The 27,241-nt window shown below is 42.5% G+C and overlaps 1 protein-coding gene across 1 annotated transcript; it reads right to left on the bottom strand.

Moving 5' to 3' along the window:
- Positions 1–315: 315 nt before the first annotated feature.
- Positions 316–26,758, bottom strand: npdc1a (neural proliferation, differentiation and control, 1a). Its single transcript, XM_031578054.2, has 11 exons — positions 26,632–26,758; positions 26,201–26,289; positions 24,877–25,623; positions 10,868–11,011; positions 5,798–5,884; positions 5,296–5,490; positions 4,311–4,377; positions 3,886–3,979; positions 2,531–2,613; positions 1,987–2,086; positions 316–1,775 (listed from the first exon to the last, which is right to left on the bottom strand). The coding sequence occupies exons 3-11, from the start codon at positions 24,974–24,976 to the stop codon at positions 1,704–1,706; spliced, it is 942 nt and encodes a 313-aa protein (XP_031433914.1). The 5' UTR covers positions 24,977–25,623; positions 26,201–26,289; positions 26,632–26,758; the 3' UTR covers positions 316–1,703.
- Positions 26,759–27,241: the final 483 nt, after the last annotated feature.

A 27,241-nucleotide genomic window follows, 5' to 3' on the forward strand; every position in this document is an offset into this window, starting at 1 on the left:
GGGGGGAAGTGTTTCTTATTGCTTACGTTGCTTATACCTTACATTTACATTTACATTTAGTCATTTAGCAGACGCTTTGGTCCAAAGCGACGTACAACTTACATGTTAGTTCCATTAACTGTGAAGAACTGTTGGATTAATTTGAAATATTAAGGATTACACTCAAAACACAAAGTACTCAGCACTCAGCTTTCCATCAGTGATTCTTATGCTCACTCCACCACCAGCCAGCACACAGAGTTCTTGTGTAGAGATAGACAGCAGAAATAAAGGAGAATTAGAATTTAGATGCTAGCATTTAGGCGGAAATGGCCATTTGAGGTTTGAAATGTAATTTAATTCACACAGTTTACAATGACACTTTTAGAATGACGTCAATGTTTATTTGGGTCTCGTACGTACAGATATACAAAAGGTGACATCATTTATCACTTCTGTGTTGAAAAACAGAAAGAAACTGTTGTATAATCATCATTTGTATTAGTACATGTAGACAACTTAGTTAATGAACAATCCTTCTAATTTAGCGGTACTCCTGCAGACTTGAAGTGCTTCTGGTCAGTTTCTGACTTCTGATATGTTTCAAGGAGAGACACTAGTGGTTATTGACATTGACTTGCAATGAATGACAGACAAAGATTTTAAACAGTCTGAAACTTCTGATATCTTTCTGAGATGAATTTACATTTCATAGAACAAAGGTAAAAATGTATGTCAGGAAAATATGTTACATCTCCTTTGAACTAAAAAAAAAAAAAATGTAGACGCACATTTGTTGCTCTACTACAAAGTAAAAAAAAATATGTTTTCACAGCTTGACTGGAAGCTTTGTCTCGACCCTTCATCCAAATGGTTTCGGCTGACAATGGTTTCTGTTATTTACAGACATGACATGACAAATATTTGATTTGATTTCAGCCTTTGCTCTTCCCTCAACACAGTTATTAGGTCAGAGAAAAGGGAGAGGACGGCAGAGGGGTGACAGGGACAGACAGAGGGAGCCTAATTATACATCAGATCCTAGATCAGTTGATGCCTTAGTCTTAGTGTATATAATAGTGTAAGGAAATGAGAGAGAGAGAGAGAGAGCGCAAGAAGGGGGTTGGGGTGGGGAGAGAGAGTGAGAGAGATGGGGGGTAGAGAGAGAGCGAGAGAGAGAAGGGGGTGGGGGGTGGGGGTGAGAGAGAAACTGAAAAACTTCCCTTCCACAAGACAAGAGTATCAGTACAGCATAGTTACCCTTGGGTGAAAGAATGTTGTTTTTGACCAGGTTGTTAGTGCATAGGAAATTTGAGAGACAGTGTCACATTAAAACACATAATTCTATCACCAAGCCCTACTCTACAGTGAACAGAAATATAGTAATGCAAGTAACGCAACAATAGACCATGTCCAGTACAACAGAAAAAAGAAAAGCTTTACAGATAGACAGACAGAGAGAGAGAGAGAGAGGGAGAGAGAGAGAGAGAGAGAGGGAGGGAGAGAGAGAGAGAAAGAGAGAGGGAGAGGTTCAGAAGGGGTTGTGAACACATTAAAAAGGTCCACAGAAGTATGGAAGTCCACATGAATCTTTTCTTCTTCTTTTCTGTCAGGCTCTTTATTAGGTTTGTTCTAAGGGCCATCTGTCGCAAAGGGCATCAGGTGAGGTTTGGGTTTGTGAACTGGAATCAGTGTGTGTGTGTGTGTGTGTGTGTGTGTCCAGGTCACTTGTGATTCCTCGGCTGGTTTAGAGTGGAGTCATCAAACAGCGGGTTCTTCACCTCCATCTCTCCAGTCTGGAAAAAAAAATTAAAGACCCCAAAACAATACCCACGTCACGTCACGTCACGAGTATGCATGTTTTTGGAAAGGCATGTTTAACAGAAGATCTGCAAATCTATTACAAATAAGATGTGGGTACATCTGAGACCATGTCTCCATTGGGTTTTAAATACCCTTTTAACACTTCTGGTGCTTCAGTGGCCCAGCATGGGTGTACATTCTTACCGGTGCTAGTCCTGGACACTCGTAGACAGTGAAGTCCCCTTCCTCATTCTCCTCATCGGATTGAGCCCCATCCTCGGAGACTTTGGGATTGCCCTTATGTCTAATCACACACACACACACGCACGCGACGCACACCGAACACACACACACACACACACACACACACACACACATATTAGGACTGCAACATCAGCACACCAGAACACAGAAATCACTTTTATCTCATTTCCCCTTCACATTGCTGAGCTTGCTATTAAGTCATCCCCACCGCCCCCATCCTTGAGACCAAAGACTGCAAAACATCCAATCAACCAAACTAAACCTCATGTGGTTGTGTGACAACGTGACTTCTGAGAAGATGGAGGAGGGTGATGGTGGCTGTTGCTGACTTAGATGGAAACTGAAAATGACTAAGATCAAACTCATCACACATATCCCCTCACATACAGCACTGTGTGTGTGTGTGTGTGTGTGTGTGTGTGTGTGTGTGTGTGTGTGTGTGTGTGTGTGTATATGTATGTGCATGTGTGTGATTAACACTCACTTTCCCAATGAAAGCATCTGCTGCTTCTGATGCTGGTAGTGGTACATCTGGGCACTCTGAGCTAAAGCCTTATCCCCAGACTGCTGCAATGAGAGAGAGGGGGGGGGGGGGGGGGTGAGACAGAGAGAGAGAAAAAGGGAGAGAGAGAGAGAGAAAAGCAGAGAGAGAGAGAGACAAAGAGAGAGAGACAGAGAGAGAGAGAGAGAGAGAGAGAGAGAGAGAGAGAGAGAGAGGCAGACAGAGAGAGAGAGAGGCAGACAGAGAGAGAGAGAGAGAGAGAAAGAAATGGACAGATTTAATCACGTACTATTTGATTCTCATGGACATGCAGTCATACAGGTATGCAGTCTTCTCCTCAGACCAAGGTGAGGGGGTGGAACATAAAGCCACATTATCCTGAAGGTTTCTCATCAAACAGCCCACTTCATTCTCAGTTACACAAAGCCTGGGTATCAGTGCTATGGCCACGTGCAATACCGTCTGCTCTAAAGCATATCACCTCAAGATAAGATATGACTACTTTTATAGAGCAGAGAATACTTTTACAACTGCAGGGTTAAGAACACATTACTGCCATCGTTTAGAAAACGTCCTGATGATTACACATTAAACACACAGTGACACTGTATAGTGAGTGAGGCTCTGCACTGTGTGAGGAGTCTTCTAGGAAGTCCTGCGTGTAGAGGTATTGGCAATTGTGCTACGTTTCTCCACCAGAAATGTGAATTGGGAATCTGCAACAGTACAATGGTGATTGACCAACAGTTGGAGGACATGTTTGGTTTTGGGGTGAAGAACATCCCCAACCAAAGGAGGCACAAGTTGAGCTCAGCCAAGCAAGCACAGTTGTTCATGTTTGCCAGTGTTTTGAATCACAGCCGATCAATTGGCCATTACAGTTGTCATGGAGTAAAAAAAAACATGCAATCAGTTAAAAAAAATCTTCATTAAAATCATACTTATTACAATTCATCCATCCTATTGGCATCTCAAACACATACAGCTTGTGCGACAGTGTCATCCACACAGCCCTCCGATTTAGGTTACACCAATATACCTTTTTATTTTTTATTGTTTTTTAAGAATTGTGGGCTTATAAAGTCTATTTGGCCTAACAGTCAATATCATCAACTTGTTTAAGTCATTGTGTTCCATATAAAATAGTTCACACTGAGTAGTGCACTGTGCTAACAAATATGCCACCCTGTGATGCGTAACGGGCAAGTCAGTTCTGAGTGCTAATGAAGGTGTAGTGAGTATCTCTGAGATTCAGGTGAATGTAGAGTGCGCTATAAATTCAATTCATTATTATTATTAGTAGTAGTATCCATTTGTGCTGCATGGTGTGGACATACCGAAGTTCCATTGGCAGAGGGCATCTTCACTGGGCCTGCTGCCCCAAATGCGGGGTAGTCCACCTTCTTCGTCAGCCGCGACTCTCTTTGCAGTCTGAGGGGAGGGCGACAACATTCCTTTATCATCTGGTTTGTGTCTGTGTAAGGTGCATGCCTTAACCTTGCTCAACATTAATGTGCATCTTGTACTAAAGACATCTTGTACTAATGACATAAACATCAAAACAGAAAAGTGAATATAGATGAATAATAATAATAATGGGTTCATATTTTCGTAGGGAAAATGCATTGATAAAATATTTGTGTACACCTCACAGGCATTTCTGATGTTTTAGACATTGCCTCAAGCTTAAATGTATCAAATCCATGTGTGTGTGTGTGTGTGTGTGTGTGTGTGTGTGTTCACGGAAACCCGGTCCACTCACTTTATCCAGAAGACTGTCGCACAGATCAGAGATATTGTTCCAACAATTATGCAGATGGAGATTACAACTATATCGAGAGAGAGAGAGAGAGAGAGAGAGAGAGAGAGAGAGAGAGAGAGAAAGAAAGAGAGAGAGAGAGAGAGAGAGAGAGGGAAGGAGAGAAAGAGAGAGAGAAAGAAAGAAAGAGAGAGAGAGAAAGAGAGAGAGGGAGGGAGAGAAAGAGAGAGGGAGGGAGAGAAAGAGAGAGAGAGAGGGAGGGAGAGAAAAAGACCACATCAGAGAGGATGGCACACAAAGGCTCTCTGAGAGACTTAGTAAGAAGAGAGACAAAGAGGACGACAATGGCACTGCAGCCCCAACTCCCCAGAGGAGAGGAATCAGAATCAGGTTTTATTGGCCAAGTAAGTTTGCACAAACAAGGAATTTGACTTGGTAAAGTGACTCTCAGTGTGCTTACACAAAATATACAACAAAATACAATACAATACAAACAAACAAACAGTGCAACAGTGCAATGGACTAAGGAGTTTAAGAAAGTATGTACAAGGCGGAATGGCTATATACAGTAGCTGTGAAATGTTGCACAACAGTAGTGCAAAGAAGAAGCTCTTTTCCCCTCTGAAATCAAGACCAGTGAGTCCGATGCACCCTCCGTATTTCAGATCAGCACACAGAAAGGCCTTCTCGTCTACTCCAGAGAGAGCTAAGTCTTATGGTTAGTTCCCCAGCTGTTCTCCTGCCTAAGCATCTGAGCAATGAGACTGTGTGTTGGTCCTCCTGTAAGAGCATTTCTAATGCCAGTGATTTGATTGTATGTATTTTACTATATATATTACTACTTAATAATATACTATATTTGACCTATATATTCCTCATATTAGGTAGAAATGCAACATTTGGGTTTGGGTAATGAAATACAAAGGAAATATAAAATGAGGAAGAACTCATTTGCATAACCCATCACATCTTGTTGCATCACACTTACTGACGAGGAGGGTGTCCTTGGAGGGGTAGGGCACGGCGTCGGGCCCGCGGCGGCCCACCTGGGTGAGGGGCTGTGGGGGTTTGGGGGGGGTGTGTGTCGGGGTGGAGGAGTTAGGCGTGGTGGTCTGCTGGTTTAGGGCACGCTGCTGGGAGCCTCCGTCTGCCCGAGACCTGGGCGTCACCTGAGGTGACTGAACTGTTTGTGTGTGTGTGTGTGTGTGTGTGTGTGTGTGTGTGTGTGTGTGTGTGTGTACATGTGTTTGAGAGAGAGAGAGAAGGGAGGCGGTGGGTAAAGAAAGAGATGTGTGGAAGGACAAACAGAAATAAAAAAAACAATGACAGTGAAAATAAAATCTTTTAGTAGTTGCATGTTTAACCATAAACCTCTTAGTTACTGATAAGCAACCTATCACTAGCAAATCATATCACCATAGTAACAGCCTAATATTTTCTCCTTAGCTCATTAAGCATAACTGTCTGTGGCAGTGCCAGTGCTCACCAACCTGATTGTTTGTCTTTTGACTGCTGCTGTTTGGCAATGACAGAGGACAGGAAGTCAATTTCTTCATCCAAGTCCGAAAAAGAGGTGTCTGCAAAAAAACGAGAAGGGGGAAGAGTATGTTAAATATGTTAAAGGTGAAGAATATGTTAATAAGGCATTGAGATCTGAGTTTTGTTAAGGAATTCTTGACGAAACAACGGCTGTCTATTGCTATCAAAGAAGTAAAGGGCATCTAGAGGGATTTGGTTTTGTTTTATTGAGAGTAGCATTTTGCCACAAAAATACACGCAATAGTGTTTTAAATCTGATACAATTTGATAGAGCAAAACTTTGTGTGAGTGAGAGAGAAAGAGAGAGAGAGAGAGTGTATATGTGCCTGTGTGTGTGTGAGTGAGAGAGAGAGTGTGTGTGTGAGAGACAGTGTGTGTGTCTGCTGCAGTCATCTTGATGTGTGATTGAGAGTGTGCCAGAGAGTGTATTTGTTTGTGGGCGTTTTGAAAGGGACAACAGTGGAGGTGTATGGTTTAACAACACTGACAGCCAGACAGAAACACACATTCCAGGACTACGAAAGACCTCCCCGTGGCAACCATGACTAGGAGTGTGTGTGTGGCCAAGGCCGGGAGCTCCACAGGGAGCTTGAGTGATCAGCGCGCACACACACACACACACACACACACACACACACACACACACACACATAGAGAGAGAGAGAGAGAGAAAGCTGAGCACCACTATGTAACCTAAACCAAAAAGGACAGTCACATCGATCTGTACAGATTCAGTGTGTGTGAGATACCCAATTTCTTTGGCAAGCACATCTACATGAACCCAACTCATTAGAAGAGTACTGTATCACGGTCACTCACTACCCAACCACGCAATCAAAATCCTGAGAAAGGATATATGAAGATATGTTTTGGCCTTCTGAAATGTGGCAACTTCCTCCAATTCCGTTTAGCTACAGCACGAGCGCTCCACACCATCTATCAAACCATCACCTCCAAAGTGCCCGATTTTTGGAGGGTGTGAGCTCGATTAGTTTGCCATTAACCCACACGAGGACCGCTGACCAGTGCAGTGGGCGTGACTGTGTTGGTTCGTGCTCCAGAAGGACGGCCATCTGCCTGCTAGAGCAGCCGAGACATGATGTGACGGCACTTTCACTGAGGGGGCTTTGTCTCAACTCAGAACCCCCCACCTAAAAGTAATCCTCCACTGTATAGTGACTCCACAGCAGGAGTCTGGGGAGGTGGGCCACACCATCTGCAGAGGGATGGGGAGAGGGAGAGGGAGAGGGAAGGGGATGGGTCTTCCAGGAAGTCCTGCCAGTGTCTGGGCGAGTTGAAACCAGTTTAGCAATTGTGCTTTTGAGTTTCTTAATCAAAGGTGTGAAGTGGGAAACTGCAACATCACAATGGTGATGGACCAACAGCAGGAGAATGTGTTGTTTGCGGGGGTGGTTGAAAACATACCAAAGACAAGGTGACAAGAGTGAAGGTCAGCCGAGTAGAATAATATTTATGGTTAGCAGTGAGCAGAGTTCTGAAACCCAGCGATTCAATGGACCATAAAGGTTGTCATAGTGATCAAAAATAAAGGTAAAAAAAAAACAATTAGAAATAGAACTATGCTCATTCCTACATTTACATTTACATTTACATTTACATTTAGTCATTTAGCAGACGCTTTTATCCAAAGCGACTTACATATGTGCGACTTACAATGTATACACATTTTACATTTACACTGATGGCACACTGCACATCAGGAGCAATTACATTACATTACTACATCATAATAGCAGTGACCATACATACAAACTATGCCACAGAAGTTAGAAGTTCAAGTCATAAAGCACTTATGTGCCACAGGAGATGAAGACTGAATTCTTCTGAATCTGGACTAAAATAGTGTGCAACATGTGTGCTCCCTCTGACTCACACTGCCCTCCTCTGGTGACAGTGGGAAAGGCATTCACATTACCGGTTACAATTGCAAACGTGTGTAAGAACAGTATTTCCTTGCAGACAATGCACCACATAATATTTACCAGATCAAATTCATGGGAAAGTCAATGGTCACATTATTATCTAAATTCACCAAAAGAAAATGTACAGATTATGTACAATAACTTTCCAGTGATCACACACATGGACACTGATGGCATTGATCACACACACACACACACACACACACACACACACACACACACGGACAGGGACGGCATTGATCACACACACGCACGCACACACACACAAACACACACGGACATTGATGGCATTGATCACACACACACACACACACACACACACGGACAGGGACGGCATTGATCACACACACGCACGCACACACACACACACACACGGACATTGATGGCATTGATCACACAAAGGCACACACACACACGGACATTGATGGCATTGATCACACACACGGACATTGATGGCATTGATCACACACACGGACACACACACAGCTACAGTGTAAATAGTAGTTCTCATGTAAATGTTAGTTGCTAAAGGAGATTATCCTGCCTTGTGCTTTAATATGGCCATGTCCTATAATAGAAGCAGGGAGTCACCATGAACAGTGTTTGTGATTCATACAAGTAAACAGACCTGGAGACATAGAGAGGTCTTTACATCAGTTACATCAGACAATGCTCACACACACACACGCTCGCATGCACACACTGGCAAGCAAAGGTCTGCAAAAGTCTGTTTGCCCAGTACAGCACACTCCCTCATAGCTAACAGACTTTCTTGATGTAATTGAAAAACACATAGACTTGACATTCTATTTAGCATTGTCCTCAAGACAGACAGACAGACAGACAGACAGACAGACAGACAGACAGACAGACACACACACACACACACACACACATACAATGAGTATACTCCAATTTCATGGCCCTTCATTTTGGCCTTAAGTGTGCAATTCCACTGACACCACAAGAGGGAGCTGCTGCCTCATCAACATGCTGGCTGACAGTGAAGATGGAGGAAGGGTCTTGAAAAAGCCACACAGTGCCTAGTTGCTAATGGCTGCCCAGATGGATAGTAAGAGTAATTGAACCAAAAAAAAAAATTAAGCGAAAGATATTCAACCCAGACAGCAAGTAGAAGGGTGATTTTCAAGCAAGTGCAGGCAACCGCAAGGCGCGTCTTCCTTAAGGCACAACTTCTGACAAACAGCGCACCACCAAGACCAACACTTAACTAACACCAACACCACTAACACCAACACCAACTGATTTAGGGAGACTCCAAATCCAGTAAGTAATATGGAATAACATTCACCAGGGGAACTACATGGTGTGCCAGTGAAGGGCTGAGGTATTGCTGGAGACACATATTTTATGTCTATACAACCACGCTCAGACAATAATAAATAGGCTGAGAGGAGTGAGCGAGAAGACACGAGAGAGAGAGAGAGAGAGAGAGAGAGAGAGAGAGAGAGAGAGAGAGAGAGAGAGACAGAGAGAGATTGATGGATTAATCATTGCACATGTGTGGCCACATACACACAGAAACATGGACTAGCACTCTCAGTCTGATTAATATTTGTCAAGTGCCATGTGTGTGTGTGTGTGTGTGTGTGAGAGAGAGAGTGTATGTGTGTGTGTGTGTGTTTGTGTGTATGTGTGTGTGTGTGTGTGTGCGTGTATGTGTGTGTATGTGTGTGTGTGTGTGTGTGTGTGTATGTGTGTGTGTGTGTGTGTGTATGTGTGTGTATGTGTGTGTGTGTGTGTGTGTGTGTATGTGTGTGTGTGTGTGTGAGAGAGAGAGAGAGAGAGAGAGAGAGAGAGAGAGAGAGTGTGTGTGTGTGTGTATATGTGTGTGTGTGTGTGTGTGTATGTGTGTATGTGTGTATGTGTGTGTGTGTGTGTGTGTGTGTGTGTGTCTGAGTTTGTGTGTGTGTGTTTGAGTGTCTGTGCAGGATTAAAATATCAGCTCTAGATCAGATTGCTGCAGATGCCCCATCTTTTATAGATCTCTCCCTGGTCGAGAGACAGAGCGTCAGAGCTGGGAAGAGAAGAAAAGGAGGGAAGGAGGAAAACTAAGCCTTCAACCTTTCTCTTCTTTCCTCTGTTCTTTCTCTTCTTTCCTCTGTTATTTCTCTTCTTTCCTCTGTTCTTTCTCTTTTTTCCTCTCCACTGCTTCTGTTTTTCTCTCTCCTTTCCTCTGTTCATCTCTAAGGGATTAGTTACTCTGTCCAACACTTTTGACAGGGGGCTGAAGGGGAAGATTTCCCGCTGTGTTTATCAGCCTCCATACACCAATGCTACCCTAGCCCACCACAGTGCACCACAGTGCAGCACCCCTGGCCAAAGACCCTCTATCCATCTCTCTCGTTTACCCTCTCTTTCTCTATCCATCCGTCTGTCTCCATCATGTACTGAGACGAACACAAAGCTCTCTGGTGAGGGCGTTGACTTACTGCTGTAGGAGAACAGGCTCTACTGTCTGTCTGATCACTGATGACAGCTGCACACGCCCAAGCCACGAAACAACTTATCTCCCAAGCAACACTATTATCAGGACTACTACATTAAACACCATCACAATACTACATTGTTCTGAATTGGGTGGTCCCAATAAGGCTTTTGTCTGTGAGTGGTGTGTGTTCACTGCCCAAACCATCTCTTCACGTTCTACTGTCACTCGAATTTCTTTCTCCAAATTTACATGACTCATGAAAACATAATTAAAACGACATCGCTCTAGTAGAAATGTTTTTGTGCTATGCCCTGACTGTTGACAAAAGTTGCTCAAAGATACTACAATTTCAACATGTGCCCAAAACTAAACAATAATTATACTTGGTATTTGATATGTACGGTATGTATTTGGTAATCACACAGGTACACATCATGTATGCATCTACGTAAACCCATAGAACATACAAGACATTCTCCTTTATACATAGTAGGTATTATATAATGTCAGAAAGCTAATTATAATGACAGAAATAACTGCTTTAAAGCAACCGTATATAAAGTGTTCATGGGTAATGCGTGTTTGTGTGTCTATCCGTGAGTGTGTCTATCCGTGAGAGACCCTACCGGGTCGGTGGTGTTTCCGGACCACGCACTGCCCTTCTTCATCCTCCTCGAATGGCGTGAGGCACGGCCCACAGTGGGAGGAGCCCCGCTGGCAGAATTCCCGCCTCTCCTGGGCACAGTCTATGTGTCGAGGGCATTGCTTCGCTGATGGAGCACAGAGATAGACAGAGAGAAATAGAAAGAGAAAGTGCAAGAGAGACAGGAAAGGGGAAAGGGAAAAGAGAGGAAAGGGAAATTCTGTTACCATTAAGCCACAACTGCTATATGCTATTAGTGCTGCTCATAAAAACCTTCTTGTGTTATTTTCCTTGTATAAGATCATCTCGTGGTGATCCTCAACGTTTAGCCAAATGCATGGAGTTGACATAATGTCAGTCTGAGGTGCAGAGAGAGAGGTCCAGTCAGCCTCTTTAAATGTCAGTCTGAGGTGCAGAGAGATAGGTCCAGTCAACCTCTTTGTCCAGCAACTACCCATAATGCCTGGGGACCACCAAAGAGATGGGATTACCCATAATGCCAGGGAACCACCAAAGAGATGGGATGAAGAGATAGCAGAGAACATACAAAGGGGAAGAGGAGAGCAGGAGCACGGGCAGACACACACACACACACAGACAGACACACACACACACAGACACACACCCAGACACACACACACACAAAACAGAGGATCATAACCTGAACTTATCACATTACAGTCAGCAAAGGAAAGCGCACACGCACATGCACACACACACACACACACACACACACACACACACACACACACACACACACACACACACAATCACCAAGCTAACACTGGCCTGTGTACAAGTCACGTACACATTAAGAGAACAAGCCACCTGAACTTCTGGATTATATTATTCCTCACTTATCAAATGAACACTCCTTCATCAACAGGCCTCTATTCAATTGCTTCTGTAATCTCTCTCTATGCAGTCACTCCTTTCCTAATCTGTGTTTTCGATTGACTCTTTCAGTCCCGCTGTGTATCTCCCATGTGTGTGTCTAGAGCCCCATGGAACTGAAACTGAGAAAATGGGTTACATGTATGTGTGTGTGTGTAAGTGAGAGAGTAAGAGAGATTGTGTGTGTGTGTGTGTGTGTGTGTGTGTGTGTGTTTGTGTGTGTGTGTGTGTATGTGTATGTGTGAGTGAGTAAGAGATATTGTGTGTGTGTGTGTGTGTGTGTGTGTGTGTGTGTGTGTGTGTGTGTGTGTGTGAATGAGTGAGTAAGAGTGTTTCTGTGTGTGTGTGTGTATGTGTGTGGTTTCCTCCCAGTAGCGGGCTCGGTCTTAAAAGGTTTTATGGGGTTAGTGAACCAGTGAGTCACTGTTGTAACACAACCCCTCCTGAGGAACATCCTGCGTTTCTCTGACGTCGGCTTCCTTTAATCATTCCCTCTGTCACCTGTCCCACTTCCTGGGACTGAGCTGAGATTTGTATAGTGAGATGAGGTCCGATATTTCTTTATAACGACCGCTAAATAAAATTAATGATCGCTGCTATTGGCAATGGGTTTTGTGCTTCTAATTCACATCTTTCATATCGTTCAGTAGTCCGATCACTTTTCATAATGGAAATTCATTGTAACTTGAAGTTAGAAGTAAACACATAATAAGAGGGATAATGCTGTGCGTCTGGGTCCTGTTCATCCTGTTGGGATTTATTTTTCAATAATGACTGGCAGACTATACATTATCCCTTATACATTATCCCTGCTTCATACCACGGCATGGTTGAATTTTCTATTGTGATTCGTTCTTTACAGCGTCAATTAACTTTGTATATTTGCACATCTATGAAGTAGTCTCAGTTGTTTTACCATATTACCCATAAATATAATTTTGCCGAGTTCATTGTGATTTTTAAATGTGTCTTTTTGTGAGAGTTACAAATTAATGGACAGACGAAAGCACAGAGTACTAGAAATAGTTTTAGTACAATTAAACTGCATTTGGGCAAAGGACTACAGTGCAGTCAGACTACAGTTTTACAAAGTTAAAGCTGACCAGAATGCTGGAATGCAAGAGATAAGGAACTAACAATGGGGCTTTGGCCATAGCAGCTATCTACTATGTAGAACTAGTAAGGGCAGATTCTTCTGTAAATTAGGAAAACACTCAATGTGTGGCAGAAAGAAGTAGTTCCACCAACAAGTCCAAACGAGGAAATGATATCTGCAAATTAAAATAACGCAAATAGGGCAAATGTGGGATAATGGACTTCAAAGCGTTTGTTTGCGTCGTGGCCACATAACCACTTCGAACATGCATTATTTTCTGCTACCCGAACACGGTGTTGTCCATTATCCCTTAACGTTTTTGTTATATTTATTGAAACATCCAGACAACAATGAATAAATTAAATGCTCTGACAATAATTATAATAATAATTTACAAATCATTCGTCTGTGGCAGTTGCAGGTAAGTAAAAAAGCAGTTTATGTTTGTTTAGTTTTTTTAATACTTTTTTTTTTTCCAGTATTTATACAGTAACTGCCTAACTGCATACCTAACTGGAAATTTCAAGCTATATTTTGCCTTCTTTCAAAATCTTGAAATTTCTCCTTTGCTTTCATTAATAGACTACCACTCAAGGCACGTGCCCTGCTTACTGTAGCATATTAAAAATTTAAATTGTGTTTGAAATAAACTATGATCAATAAAGTTTATCAAAGCATTGCAAATGTCATGGAAGCCATTAAACTAATCTTTTGACCAAAATTGATTTTTTTCTAAAAACCTTTCTATTCTCTATGGAGAATCCCATTGATTTCACCCAGTGTTCGGAACACGACCACCAGAGGGCGACTCGATTATCTCCCCTCCCTATAAACAACAAGAACACCTCTATGATAAATTACTTCTTGAGTTCTAAACGCCAAAAAACTAATCTGCAAATCTGCTCCGTTTGTTTAGACACAAAGGATATCACTGGCCCAGCAGCTTTTTGCCTGAATTTTCTAACACTTTTTATTCGCACACATGCTCTTAAGTACAGTGTATAGTTTGCACACACCTATTTTTTGTCGTAAATGTGAGTGAAATGCTTGCGCTGTTGAGCCCCGAAAATACTTAAAAATCTACAATCTACATCACAAGTACTGGTGTCTTTGCTACGCTGGGAATCTAGGCCTGCTAGCGCTCTTGCAAGCTTAAAGGTAAGGTCTCCATAAGCCCCCACCAAGGCCCAGAGAGGGTACTTCACGAGAGTACTGAAACGCAGACAGACACAGATTATGGTAAGTGCTTATGACATCCGTTTTGGTGAATAGGCCTACATAATGGCAGAAAAACTCAAGCCCTGTGAGAAATAAGATGTGTGAGAACATGTCCTCTTAAAACACACACTCCTAAAGGTCCATCAACTGAACATAAGTCCACACAAACACACACACACCACTTTTGAAGAGCAGAAATCCAATTTTCATAAATCCTTAACCATCTGTGCCTCTGGTGAGCAGGTCACTAATGTACATTAGTGTGGAAGGATGACTCAAGGGGCCAGTGGACCGGCAACATCCATCACAGGCATTTGGAAAATGATGCTGACCGAAAGGGTGAAATAGCCAATAAAGGAGACAGAAGGAAACCAAGGTAAACTAAGGATGGAGACAGAAATGATTAGTAATGATTAGTAATGATTTGTGTATTCTTTTGCACAATAACACCCGATAGTACTCCTTTCAAACTAACAACCAGGGTTATTTGACGAAGGTTTGACTCATGTTTGGTCAATTCAGACCAAGCCAGTCAATATGGGTTATACTCAAGCCATGGACTCATGGCAATTCAGATAGAACCTAGATCTCAACCCAGGACTGATGTAAGGGGAAATGTATAGTGCGCCGGTCAGTATATGAAAATCAATCCTGACAGGATGTTGCACGTCGGGGTCTTGTTTCGTCCTGAAGGGATTTATTTTGTGATACTGACCAGCGGAGTATACGTTATCCCACTACACCAACCCATCCAAAACGATAAAAGACATTCCTCCGAAATATGTGATTTTGTTGCCGTTTCGAGGCTTCTGCTGAGAAAAAATTCTTCATGGAAATTATACAAAGCAGAACCACTTTTGCTTTTATAAAAATTGCTTTTTTTGTTGCCGTTTCGAGGCTTCTGCTGAGAAAAAAATCGTTCACGGAAATTATACACAGCAGAACCACTTTTGCTTTTATAAAAATTGCAAATGAAAAGCAGAATACTGCAAAAAGACTAAAAACTGCAACAACATAATTGCATATACATTGTTTAGTCTCTACAATAGCAAAGTCCCAACTAAATAACTGCATATACACCTGCAATAGCAGAAAATACACAATCATTTGTCAAACTTTTCATCATCGTTATACTTTCTCTGTAAATATGGGAGGGAGGACTGGAACCTGCCCCGGACACCTGCCTTAGTTGAGCAGATGGACAGGGCGGTTCAGATTCAGTGATAATCGCTGGGGGATAGGAGGCGGGCAGACAGAAGACCAGATATCTCATCTACAAAAGAAAACAATTTAGTTGCTAAACCAGGCACACACAAAACGCTGAGTGAGATCCAGTTTCAGTGGTATTTAGATACCAAGTCACCTGATTGAATGCCATATGAGAATTCAACTAATATTACGACAAAGCACTTTTGCAACGTCTCAGGTTTTCCGCAAAAGCATTTCACAAGCAAGATACGTTTATTGAGAATATCCAAAAACACGTAGCGTGTCCAAAAGGTTGTTCATAAGGTCTATTTTTCTTCATGCTGTCCTCAAAGTAATTTCTCTCATTCCATCCTAAACTTAAGTGCCACAGTTAGGTTCACTCATTGTAAATACCCATGTAATACAGACATCCATTTGTCACCAAAAGACCTTCACAAAAACAAAACATGCACATTGTTTTTTTTCGGGGCCGATGCACCGGGCAGAGGGATTAATCCTAGAGATGGAGAACTAAGCTGGAGACAGACTAGCGTTTGGGTTCAGGCAGAAGTCAGTGCATGTGAGGTGCTCAAGACCGCGTATGAGGCAGCCAAGGTTACACAGCATGTAGGTAGATCAGGTAGACTCATGAGAGGACCCAAACTAATGGCATTCCAGTTGATGGCTTTGGAGTGCTCCTCTATCTCTTGTTCAACTGCAAAGTAATTCAGCGATTCTTTTTTTTCCCTTCCCTTCAATCTTCCCCAGATACCTCATGTTGTTCATAATGACAAGTTGCCAGGCAACGGCACTCCTCGGGGTCTAAAAATGAGACACTAAAGTGAAGGCACTCCTATTCATTCATTCATTCTCTCTCTCTCTCTCTCTCTCTTTCTCTCTCTCTCTCTCTCTCTCTCTCTCTCGATCCATCTCATACACATGCCTCATGATGAATGACCAAACACACGTGCAGGGTTATTTCCGTCCTAAAGTTCCCTTCCAAAAAGTCAGACACACACTCAAACACACACACACACACACACACACACACACACACACACACACACACACACACACACACACACACACACACACACACACACACACACACACACACACACACACACACGTCAGGTTTTGTGTGTCACACACTATGCAAGCAGACACATTTTCCTGTCTTTGTTTGTATGCATGTGTGTGTACGTGTATATGTGTGTTTATGTGTGCATATGTGTGTGTGTGTGTGTGACACTGAAATGCCCCGCTGTGGACGCCCACTTTCTCCTGTAAGACCGCGTGTCCCTGCAAGGGTGGTATTTTCTTCCAGAACACTCCCCAAGCTGTGCTCACAGCTGTTGGGACCGTTGGCGAGGCCTCCCCTTCTTACTGGCCCTGGAACACTCGCTAAGTCACACTTCCTGTGCAGTGTGCCCTCTGCAGTCAAACGCACGCACGCACGCGCACTCACACACACACAAACACACACGCACTCACACTCACACTCACACCTCACACACACTCTCTCAACTCTAGTTCTACTTCATCTCTGCTCTTTGCCGTTCATTTGTTCTGTCCCTCCTCTCCACCCCTCCCCTCTACACTGACCTCATCCTCTCATCATCTTTCCATCTGCCTGTGATGCCTCAGTCCTTATTCAATCTATCTTTGATCTGACAGTCTGCCCTGATCAAAGAGAGGGGCGAGGAGGCAGACCAACAAGCCAAAAGCCAAATCAAAGTCAAACATGTTGCTCCATTGAGACTGACAGTAACTGAGCTCTTCAAAACCACTGTGCACAGACAAACACAACACAGACAGACCCAGTGACAAAGACACCAACAAAGACATTGCACCTCTATATCCAGCTCATGTTCAACACTCTTTAGGCAACAAGCTGGCACTCTGGAACTGTGACCTAACAAGTAGCGTTTCCCCCAGAATCATCGGCATTGTTACTTTTTTTTTGCCATGTGGTGTAAAGCTCCAAAACATCATTTTGTTACAATTAAATCTTTTTGTTAACAATTTACTTGGGGCCTTATTCCACCACAACAAAACAAAAAAAAACAATAAAACACCACCACGCCTCAATAAAAGAATAAACAACAAACAATATAACCTCCTCTCTCTCCATCACTGTGCTTCTCATGGGTCTCTCTGTTCTACAGTGACATTAGTAGTAGAGTAGTCGATGACTGTATGATGCTAATGTCGCACGGCCATCTCATCCCGGATTGCCACTTACCAGGAAGTGCCTGCAGGTTCTGACGTGAGAGCCAAACATTTACTGTCGGATCTAATGATCAGAGTGAGCTTCAGACTGGGTGAATCATGAGCACGACACACAATGGCATGAGAGCCTGACCATAAGGGCGGCAGCTGGAGTCACAACTGCATATAAATACAGAGGAAATACAGATGAAGAGGGAAAAAGGAGAAGGGGAGAATAAAGAAAAAAGAAAAGGAAATAATAAGGAAAGACAGAAAGATAGAAATAAATAAAGATAAAAAAAGAAAAAAAGAAAAAACAAAGAGTGAAAAGGTTTCCCCCCAATCATCTTCAACAAAGAAAGCATTACAAATTCAGCTTATTGGCCATCAAAACCATTTTTCTATCCACAAACCACGTTTATCCCGACATTTGCCTTCCACCTGAGAGATGGCCTTAAAACAGGCTGTGCCCTTTAATTAAGCATTTACACAGACAGCCTGAAATAGGTCAAGACAGGTCTGCGCGGCCAAACAGAACAGGTCAACCATCCATGCCCAACTGACAGACTTATGTAACTCTGACATACAGTGGCATATCGGACACTGAATATGAAAAATAGGCGTTGGAACCATCTGCAGCAGGCTGTGGGAGGGAGAACAGTAGGAGGCAACGCCAGCGGCTGTGGAGAGAAAGCCGTGCGCCAACCCAGCAAGGAAGCCGCACTTACGTGGCACTGTTTGCTTTGCGCAGTGAGGCACATACCAGCAAACCTTAAGTCGCAAGTCAAGTAGTGCACACGGTCTCGCACACACACACACACACACACACACACACACATCCCCTCCTTCATATATGTGCACTGTGCGCTCAATAACCTGGGAGGAAAACGGCCGTGGGATCCTCTGAGAGAAAACTGAACCATCCTAATTGGCATTGGGTGGATAGGGGTGAAGAGAGAATGTAACAGGAACCTAGAGCAGGCAGTCCAGTAAGTGTTGACAAGCGTGTTCCATTTAGAGGGCTTCCTGTTTCTCCACTCGGGAAGGAAGTGTGTTTTTATCTTTAGGAGCCGAAGGGCTCTGCCAGTATCCTTATGCCACGTGGATGTTTCAAATCCAATGAGCCCTTCTCCCCTGCCGGTACCACTATATCAACTTAAAATTCACATATTGCAGAACAAACACACACAGTTCAGAACATGCTCTCTCAACAGGTGGAGGTCAATCCTCAAGAATTTATAAACTGGCCTTGGAGGAACTTGAGGCTCAGGACAATACTTAAGAGTGTGAAAGGCCTGCTATAAAGCCGCTGTATACTGAGAAGGTCACCACAGGCTCTTCCCACAGCACAAAGCCTTATCACTGATTAGCGTATCAGTCCACTGTTCCGGCTCCATATCGGCTCATTATTTTGCAGGGCGTCAAGGTGGTGTATGTGTTGTATTATGACTTAATTTTATTATATCATATGGTGAGTTACAAAACTCTACTAATCTTGAAAACAAATGAACTAAACGAGCTGTTACTTCCAGGTAACACAAGTGCTAAACATGACACATTATTAGCATAAATACACATTGCATAGCAAAAAACCTGGAACAACAAACAAACAACAAAACGAGAACGCGCAGCTAGGCAGCCTGAGGAATGCTCGTGCATAAATGGAGACTTTACTTCCTCGTTCATACTTGTGTAATCACTAACAATAGACTTCAAACTACACTTCAAAAGACAATGACAAAGGAAGGCTGGCGACAAAACTGAGGACAGTAGTAATAATAACCATTTGGATTATTGCAGGAGGAACATGTAGGCACATTACATTAATATCTTAATGTCTAAATGTCTAAATTAAATAAAAGTAGGACTAAGAAAGTAAAACACACATTTTAGTGTAGGTGAAAAACTAAATAAGTAAGGAGAATACAAACACTGGTACAGCCATGCTATGCACTAATATATGACTGTAGCCGCAGTGACATTTCAATCCAAGCTCTTCTTTAGAGCCGGGAGTCCATGAGAAACTCCATGGAAATGGAGAGAAAGGCTCTGAGGCTCCAATCCACCTGTTTAAACAGAGGAGCCTCCAGAGCCAGCACACAAGAAAAGCTCTCACGCATCCACCACTCATTAACCTAAACACATACGACTACAGACCCAGGGTCAGTGGAAGACGAGCATACGGACGTGTCTTTGTGCAGCTCTGTACTGCTTTAAGGTGGAATGGGATAGCTGGGATGAAGCACATATTTTTTTCCAGAAAGCCTTAATGTGTTTTGATTCGGAGATGGTTTGCCACCGCTAAACGAGCTGCCATTTCCAGAAAGTGCTTGCCACAGTCCTTCTCCGAAAGAAACCGAATCTGTGTTTCCCTGTTCGCCTTGCATTGTAATTAAGTCATGCTGACTAAAAGGCAATATTTAATTCCTTAAGTAGGAAAGGCATCATATTGCTTTCACTGCAAATGGAATGTGTGTGGGGGTTTCCAGTCCGAAAGGGAAAAGTGAAGATAGATATTTTCTCAGGGGAACAACTGAAATATAACAACTGTATTTCCTTGTGCAGACACAATGACGTACTGGTCACCTAAGACAATGGTAAGAATGAGGAAAACAGACAAGGAAGCAGTTACGGGATTTTAAAAGTATGTAACCTCAAATGGTCTGGTGATGAAGTAGATGCACTAGGGCTCGTCTCGGCTCCTGGTCTGCATCGCAAACAGGTCGAACCACATTCTTTCCATCTATGTCTCTTTCCATCCCTTTATCTCTCTCTCTCTCTCTCTCTCAATAGTCCATGCATCACATCTTCATTCCTGCCTCTCCTATCTATCTATCCATCTTTTACTGGGCTGTGTGCTTAGTGGGATCAACTATGCAGTGCACTCAAGTGTGCCAATGGCTTCTGTTTGAGATTGGCGGAGGACTTCGACTTACACGCTATAAACAGACTGACAAAAAAGGTCTCTGTTGGAGATGAGAGTGGTCTGTGATGTAGGCTTGGCTCTGGTGACTTCTCCCTCGTGAATAGACATTACGCGAATAAGATCCTTAATGCACTCTGTGTCCGAACAGCCGCTTTAAATGACACATTTGGCTGGAATCCAAAGATTGTATATATCAGCTCTGGCCTGAAATGAGTGTGAGAATAGTGGTATTGTTTCCAGTGATAGTGCAGTGCCACAGACACTGATACTGGTATGAGTTCTAGTATCATTTGACTGCTTCAGCTACGGTAGGTTATGTGAGTAATACAACATTTGACTGTCCGGCCATTCAAGCAACTCTGACCACAGAGCAGGGACGCGTCCTCTTCAGTGTAGTAATAAAAAGGACGATAATGGCACGATAGGCTCCTGACACTGGTGGAGTCACTGCCGCCTTCTCATCTGAACTCTCTAGATGAGGTTCCTTCCAACGACTTACTTTAGGCACTGAACACAGTGAGACAAGAACACAGAAGACACGGAGGCAAAAGCTTAACTACTAAAAACGATGGCTCCACTTTGTTTCCAGAGTCATGGTATCCAGTACGGGCTATTCAAATCAAACAAATAACAACTATTATGGGTACTACATGCCCTACAGTTGGTGGCCAATCTTTGGTTAGTGATTCAGGAAAGTCATTTAATAATTAATAAAGTAACAACAAGGATACTGATGGCTAATGGGTGTTCCCACACACACACACGCACGCACGCACGCACGCACGCACGCACGCACGCACCGCGGCACCACAGTACATAAAGACCAGTCAAAAGATGAAGAGGAAACCAGGCTGAGGCCATGTGACTTTAATATAAATATAATATAAATACATGACAATGGGAGCATTGCAACTGCACAAAAGACACAAAATCGAACACACAGGAAGCTCCTCCCTCCGCCATGCCCACTGCCCTAAGTAATCAGTGTCACAACCTGCTCTCATTACAAGGACCACAGTAGACAAACACCTACACAAAGAGATTCAGGGAGACGAGACCACTCAGGCCCCCCCCCCCCCCCCCCCCCATCCTTTGCAAAGCCCTATTTCGTGTTGGTCACTATAGCACCAGAAATGTTTCTAGTGCTGCATAAGAGCAGAAACCTCAACCTGAACTACAAATGGTAAATTCAGATATCATATAATAGAAGCTAAATCTACTATCAAATAAATATTCCAAACCGGAGAAATGACATCAGTAACTAACCTGGACTAGATATACCTCTAGTTCAAACTGAACGCTACATTTCCCTGAAATGCAAGGATGTGTCCAGACACTCTACAACAACCAGTGGTGTAGGAACACTAGCACGGCACAATTTGGTCAGATCATTTGTTGTGACTGTAAACTAAATGGGTCAAAGCTATGCCTTCACAGTTGTGAAGGTCACTTTGAGCGCCTGCTACATTGAGTTCTACTTCTTTGCACTATTTGTTGTGTTTACATTTCACAGAAACGGTTTCACCTGTATATAGCCATCCCTCCCTGTATATATTTGTTAGACTGTTGTGCTGTTGTGTTGTGTTATTTGTGTTTGTGTATATTTTGTGTAATTACACTGAGAGTCAAATTCCTTGTATGTGCAAACTTACTTGGCCAATAAACATGATTCTGATTAATAACACAATGGCCATGATCTATTACTCTTTGAAGTAGCTAGTTCTCTAAATGAGAGTAAACACTGACTAGACTAAAAGACCTGGACACCACCACCATCAGTGAGTTGAATTAGAGCCGGTCAGCACCATATGCTATACGGAACCCTGGACTCAGTCACAGTGTGTCTGATGGATACACCACATATAACGGCCATGCACTACCAGCCCTCAGGTGACGAGACAATACACAACTATGAGAGGATGAGATTGGAAGTAGGGCTCTTGATTTTTTTCCCCCAATATTGCGATTGCGATTTAATATTGTGTTGGTCATATCTAAATCATTCATCACGATTTGTTGGGGGAAAAAATTAGGATAAAATAAAAAAAATCGCATATTAAATCGCAATCGCAATATTGGGGGGAAAAAAAATTCCAATTCGATTATTTTCCCAAATCGTTCAGCCCTAATTGGAAGGGTTACGCATCAGGGGAAGTGATTTAAAGGAGGAGAGTTACACACGTGTTCAATTAAAACCGCCGACGTCATTAAAAAGCAAAGGCCCAAAATGTGATGCCGATGGGCCTGATGCCTTTATTCACCAGTGGTTATGTAAGCACGTATCTGAGTGAGATTTACTGAAGAGGATTGACATGAGAGCTCTCTGTAAGCAGAGCGTCAGTGACTCAGAGCTCAAGCATGCTCAGAGGGGGTCACAGCAAATACATATGACTGTTCACTCACTCACTGACGGGACATATTCATATATTCTGCCTCCTCTGTCATTTACTGTGTGAATCTCAAATTTCTCACACACTTTTTATTCCAAATATACTGAAATTTGACTTTTTTTTTTATTTTTCACTAAAACAACAATATTTTTGTTTTCAATCCTATTTTAAAAAAACAAACCAACAAACAAAATGGTGCCTTCTAGGTCTTTTTTTCCACTGGGGATACAGTTTGAGCTATATCTGACCTCAGATCTGTGGGTAAACCTGAATCATCAGTTCTTGTCAATTTCCCCTGAGTGCAATCTACATAATTTATCACAGTCATCCCAGCACTTGACAAAGACATCTCTTTCCATCAGATATTTTTAACGGTGGCCTTCCACAACGCATCCGTGATCTTCTTCTAAAAGCCCTATACATACACATTTGGTGTGTACACTATTCTCCTCTTCGCTGAATTGACTAATTTAATTTAGGAATTTTCCAATAATCAAACAACCTAGGTTCCATTTCACTTTCATTCCACGTCTTTGAACCAAAGGATGTGTGTAGGAAAACTGTGGCAAGTGCATTCAATGGACAGTGTTGTGGCTAGACATGTTGAAATAATAATACACCAGAAACTGATTGGTATGCAAATCATTACACAGCAAAGGTGAAAATAGTGGTTATGATTAAGGTATCAACCTTTTGTCCAACGCGACAAACAAAACATTTGAAAACATTACACACAACAAAAGTATCAATTTAAAAATACAAATTTAACTTTTAAACAATCAATGAATGATAATAATAATTCCAAATAAAGGTAATGCTGTTGAATATAAACTCAGCAATACACATGGGTGATGCTGCAGATTTTATGACGGGTCACTGAAAGAGCTGGCCTAATACGGATTCAGTTTAATCCTTCATGACATGTCATCTCTGATTCTATCTTACATAACATATAAGTACAATCAGAATTGACTTCCAATCCACACAAGAAATACTCCTGGCAATTTCCAAATGTTTAAAACAAACACACACACACGCAACTTCCGTGTTTTTCAAGACAGCAACAGACATCTTGAATAAACACCTGGTGGTGCTAGAATAAAGGCGTGTTTATAAGAAAACTCAATTCATGTACAGTGTTGTTTTTGAGAGCAGTGATTTTATATGTGCAACTGCAACATTTATGCGTATTTGCATCCCATCTGAGATAATGATTGTGGCTTGAGTGTCCAGATGTTGGGACTCCCACAGGCTTCAGAGATAAAGAGCTGGAGGAGATTATCTCTGCTACACACACACACAGGCAGGCGCACCACTAACACACACACACACACACACACACACACACGCTCATGAACATTAGTGCTTTCTTTTAAGTATGCCGTCGCCGACTGGCAAATGAAAGAGGATTGGGGTCAGGTACTTACGTTTCAAATATCACATATAAAGGTGAAAACAGAAATGGAGAGACCGGGATAGCATGGTGCGCCTATGGTCTATTCTCAGTAAATGACAGGTTTCAAAGGCAGCAGTGTAATGTTTTTGCTATACTAGCATATTATTGAGTGGTTACCTCTACACCTGAGGGATTTAAAGGAACAAAACCTTTAACAGGTGAATGTGTGCATTGGTTTAGGTGATCCGATCTGTAAATATAGGCTATACTTTGTTACATTGCCCAGCCCGGGCGGATTTGTTTAGATTTTGTACCTGCTACAGACGGCATCCCGTTGATTCTTACAATTGCCTGAGATACCTCTCAACATAGTACCAAGACTGCATTTCAAATCGCTTGGTTGGTAGACTCTTTAACACTTAAATACAACAGTTTGAGGCACTACTTCTGTCAAAAACTTACAAAATGCTCAGCTGATATTGCTGAAACTGTCAAATGTTTAGGCTACTCAAAAACACTGATGTGACTGAAGTTAGAAGTTCCGTCTTAACAGCCCCAACAAAACAAACATAACTTCACTATCCACGGCGATTTCACTGTCAAATTAACTAAAACAGTGCCGTCACTTCAAATTCTGACAGGGAAATAATTTAGGCAATAAAACGACCCTTACCTGGAACACTGGCCGCTACGGTAGCTAATACAATACACAACAGAAGCCCGGGACAAAGCCTGGACCTGGGAAGTCGGTCGATGCGTTTCCGAAGGAACATCCTGGAACACGCTTGTCACATCAGACGGAACAGGGCGAGAATGTACGTGTCATTTTTCCATATTTTAAAAATGTAGACCACGCTTTCATGAAACGAGCGAAAACCAAAAATAAAAACAAGGGATTTCGAGTCTTTCCAGGTAGAGTTCGTGGGCAGTCTGAGCCTGCGCAACTTCGCGGTAAGCCTTACTAAAGATAGCGGTGTACGACTGTGAGATAACCGATAGAGGCGGGGAACTCAGCTGATAGACAGCGACTACCCCGTAGTGACATGAAGCAAAGGGGAAAACCACGACGTTAGGCCGCATGCGTAATGGCGTAGCAGAGGTGTGCTTATAAAATGGTGTGTGCTATCAGGTAAGTAGAGGTTCTTAATTTCATCAAAACAGTAACATATAAAAAAAAAAGAAGAAAAACATCGGACAACACATACTAAAGTAACTTTGTTTATTTTACAGAAATAATGCCATCAACTAAATTACTTTGGTCAAACTGATATCTCACTGGGTGCTCTTTGTGAGCACATGCTCGTTCTTAGAATGATGCTAAATTGGGTGGTCTTGGCGCCAGTGAGGAAGGTGACAACACGTTTGCTCTCCCCAAAATGAGCTGATGCCTCTCTGTAGGGATTGTTACTGCATACCTAAACTGTCAGACACACAAAAACAGGCACACAATTTTGCTCCAGTCAGCAACTCTTATCCAACACAAAAAAAAAATGGCTGAAGTATCTATCCTCCAAAAGTTGGAAACACATTAGGAGAAGTGGGTTTCAATATATCAGCATAGTATCATAGCTTAAATGTGTTTAAGTAACTAACCATGATCAATAACAATAATAGTAATAATATTCTTTCTTTTTTGAAAATATGCCTGATTACTTATGAAGACAAAATAATCACAAAATAATCACAAAAAGAGGATACACTAATAGGAAAACATGTGAAGAATTTAGAATCTTTTGGGGAACTGCAGATCTTAGACAATGCAATGATTTATGGCAACCAGCCTTAAACTCCTAAATGTGATGTTGTATTCGATCACTCTACTGGTGATGTTTGTGTGAAGAACTCTGTTGTGGTATAATCCTGTAAATAAATAAAACCTGTCTTCTCTTTTCTTAGCAGTAGATTGTGGCTTCGGTGAGTTGCTAGATGCATAAAATGCATGTCAGAATGTTGTAATGGAGGAGTTGGATGGAAGAGAGAGAAGAAAAGATATATACCTCTGGGGTAGAGTGTCTTATTTTGATTGGGGATCTGTGGATGAACCTCTGGTGAAGGGGAGGAAACATGGAAGTACCTGGTGCAATAACTGAAATTGGTTTCAATACCAATAGATGAGACAGATAGGAGGAGGAAAACTACTTTTCCTTTAAAAGCAACAGTTTTTCAATACAAATCGTTCGATGACAACAGTTGTCTTTTGTCTGTATAATACATTACTAAATGCTGTTCATTTCGCACGTTCACCAGTTTATTTTCATATCATCTGTCTGATCTGTTTGCCACATCTTTTGCTTGGTTTGTGCTTCATGCTCATGTTCCCTGATCTCATGGACTAAAATTAAAGGAAAATTCAGATGGAGGGGTCGTGGTTTGCAAGTGGAAAAGACAGGATGGAAAAGATCACTCATTTCTGACCCAAAGTACCTACCTGTAATGTGTTTTTGTCGTTCGCCTTTGTCGGGGATGCCAACTGTGGCGCAGCGTCGATTGGGTTGATGGGCCTCAAGTAAACCAGCTCCTGTAAGAGGCCTACGGCGCTCTCTAGTGGGCAACACTGGAAGCGCAAACTGCAACAAGTGTCACTTGGCTCAAGATAAACAAACTCTTCTTTTGCTGCTCTAAGGGCAGCATCACATAAAAATCCACCTTGGCGAGCACGGGATCGCCCCAGGGCTGCGTACAGAGTCCCTTGTTGTTTTATCGGCTTACTCGTGACTGCTCTGCCAGATTTAACTACAGCCACATCTTAAAGTTTGCTAATGCATCTAGCATCACCAGAATTCTCTCCCATTCTTCCCACAACCCGTTTTCCCCCATGGAGTCTGGACAGGAGCATCCACGCAAGAACCACCAAGTTACTAAACACCTTTTTCCTCCCGGCACTCAGACTTTTGAACTCACTGTGTTCACAGCAGCCACAATGCCTACCTCCACCCACCCACACACACACACACACACACACACACACACACACACACACACTTACTTTCTAACCCCTTTTATCCCCCCAACAAGGACTGTCTGGCCATGTTAAATAC

The sequence above is a fragment of the Clupea harengus genome, chromosome 12 (assembly GCF_900700415.2).
Source record: "Clupea harengus chromosome 12, Ch_v2.0.2, whole genome shotgun sequence".
Classification (NCBI taxonomy): domain Eukaryota; kingdom Metazoa; phylum Chordata; class Actinopteri; order Clupeiformes; family Clupeidae; genus Clupea; species Clupea harengus.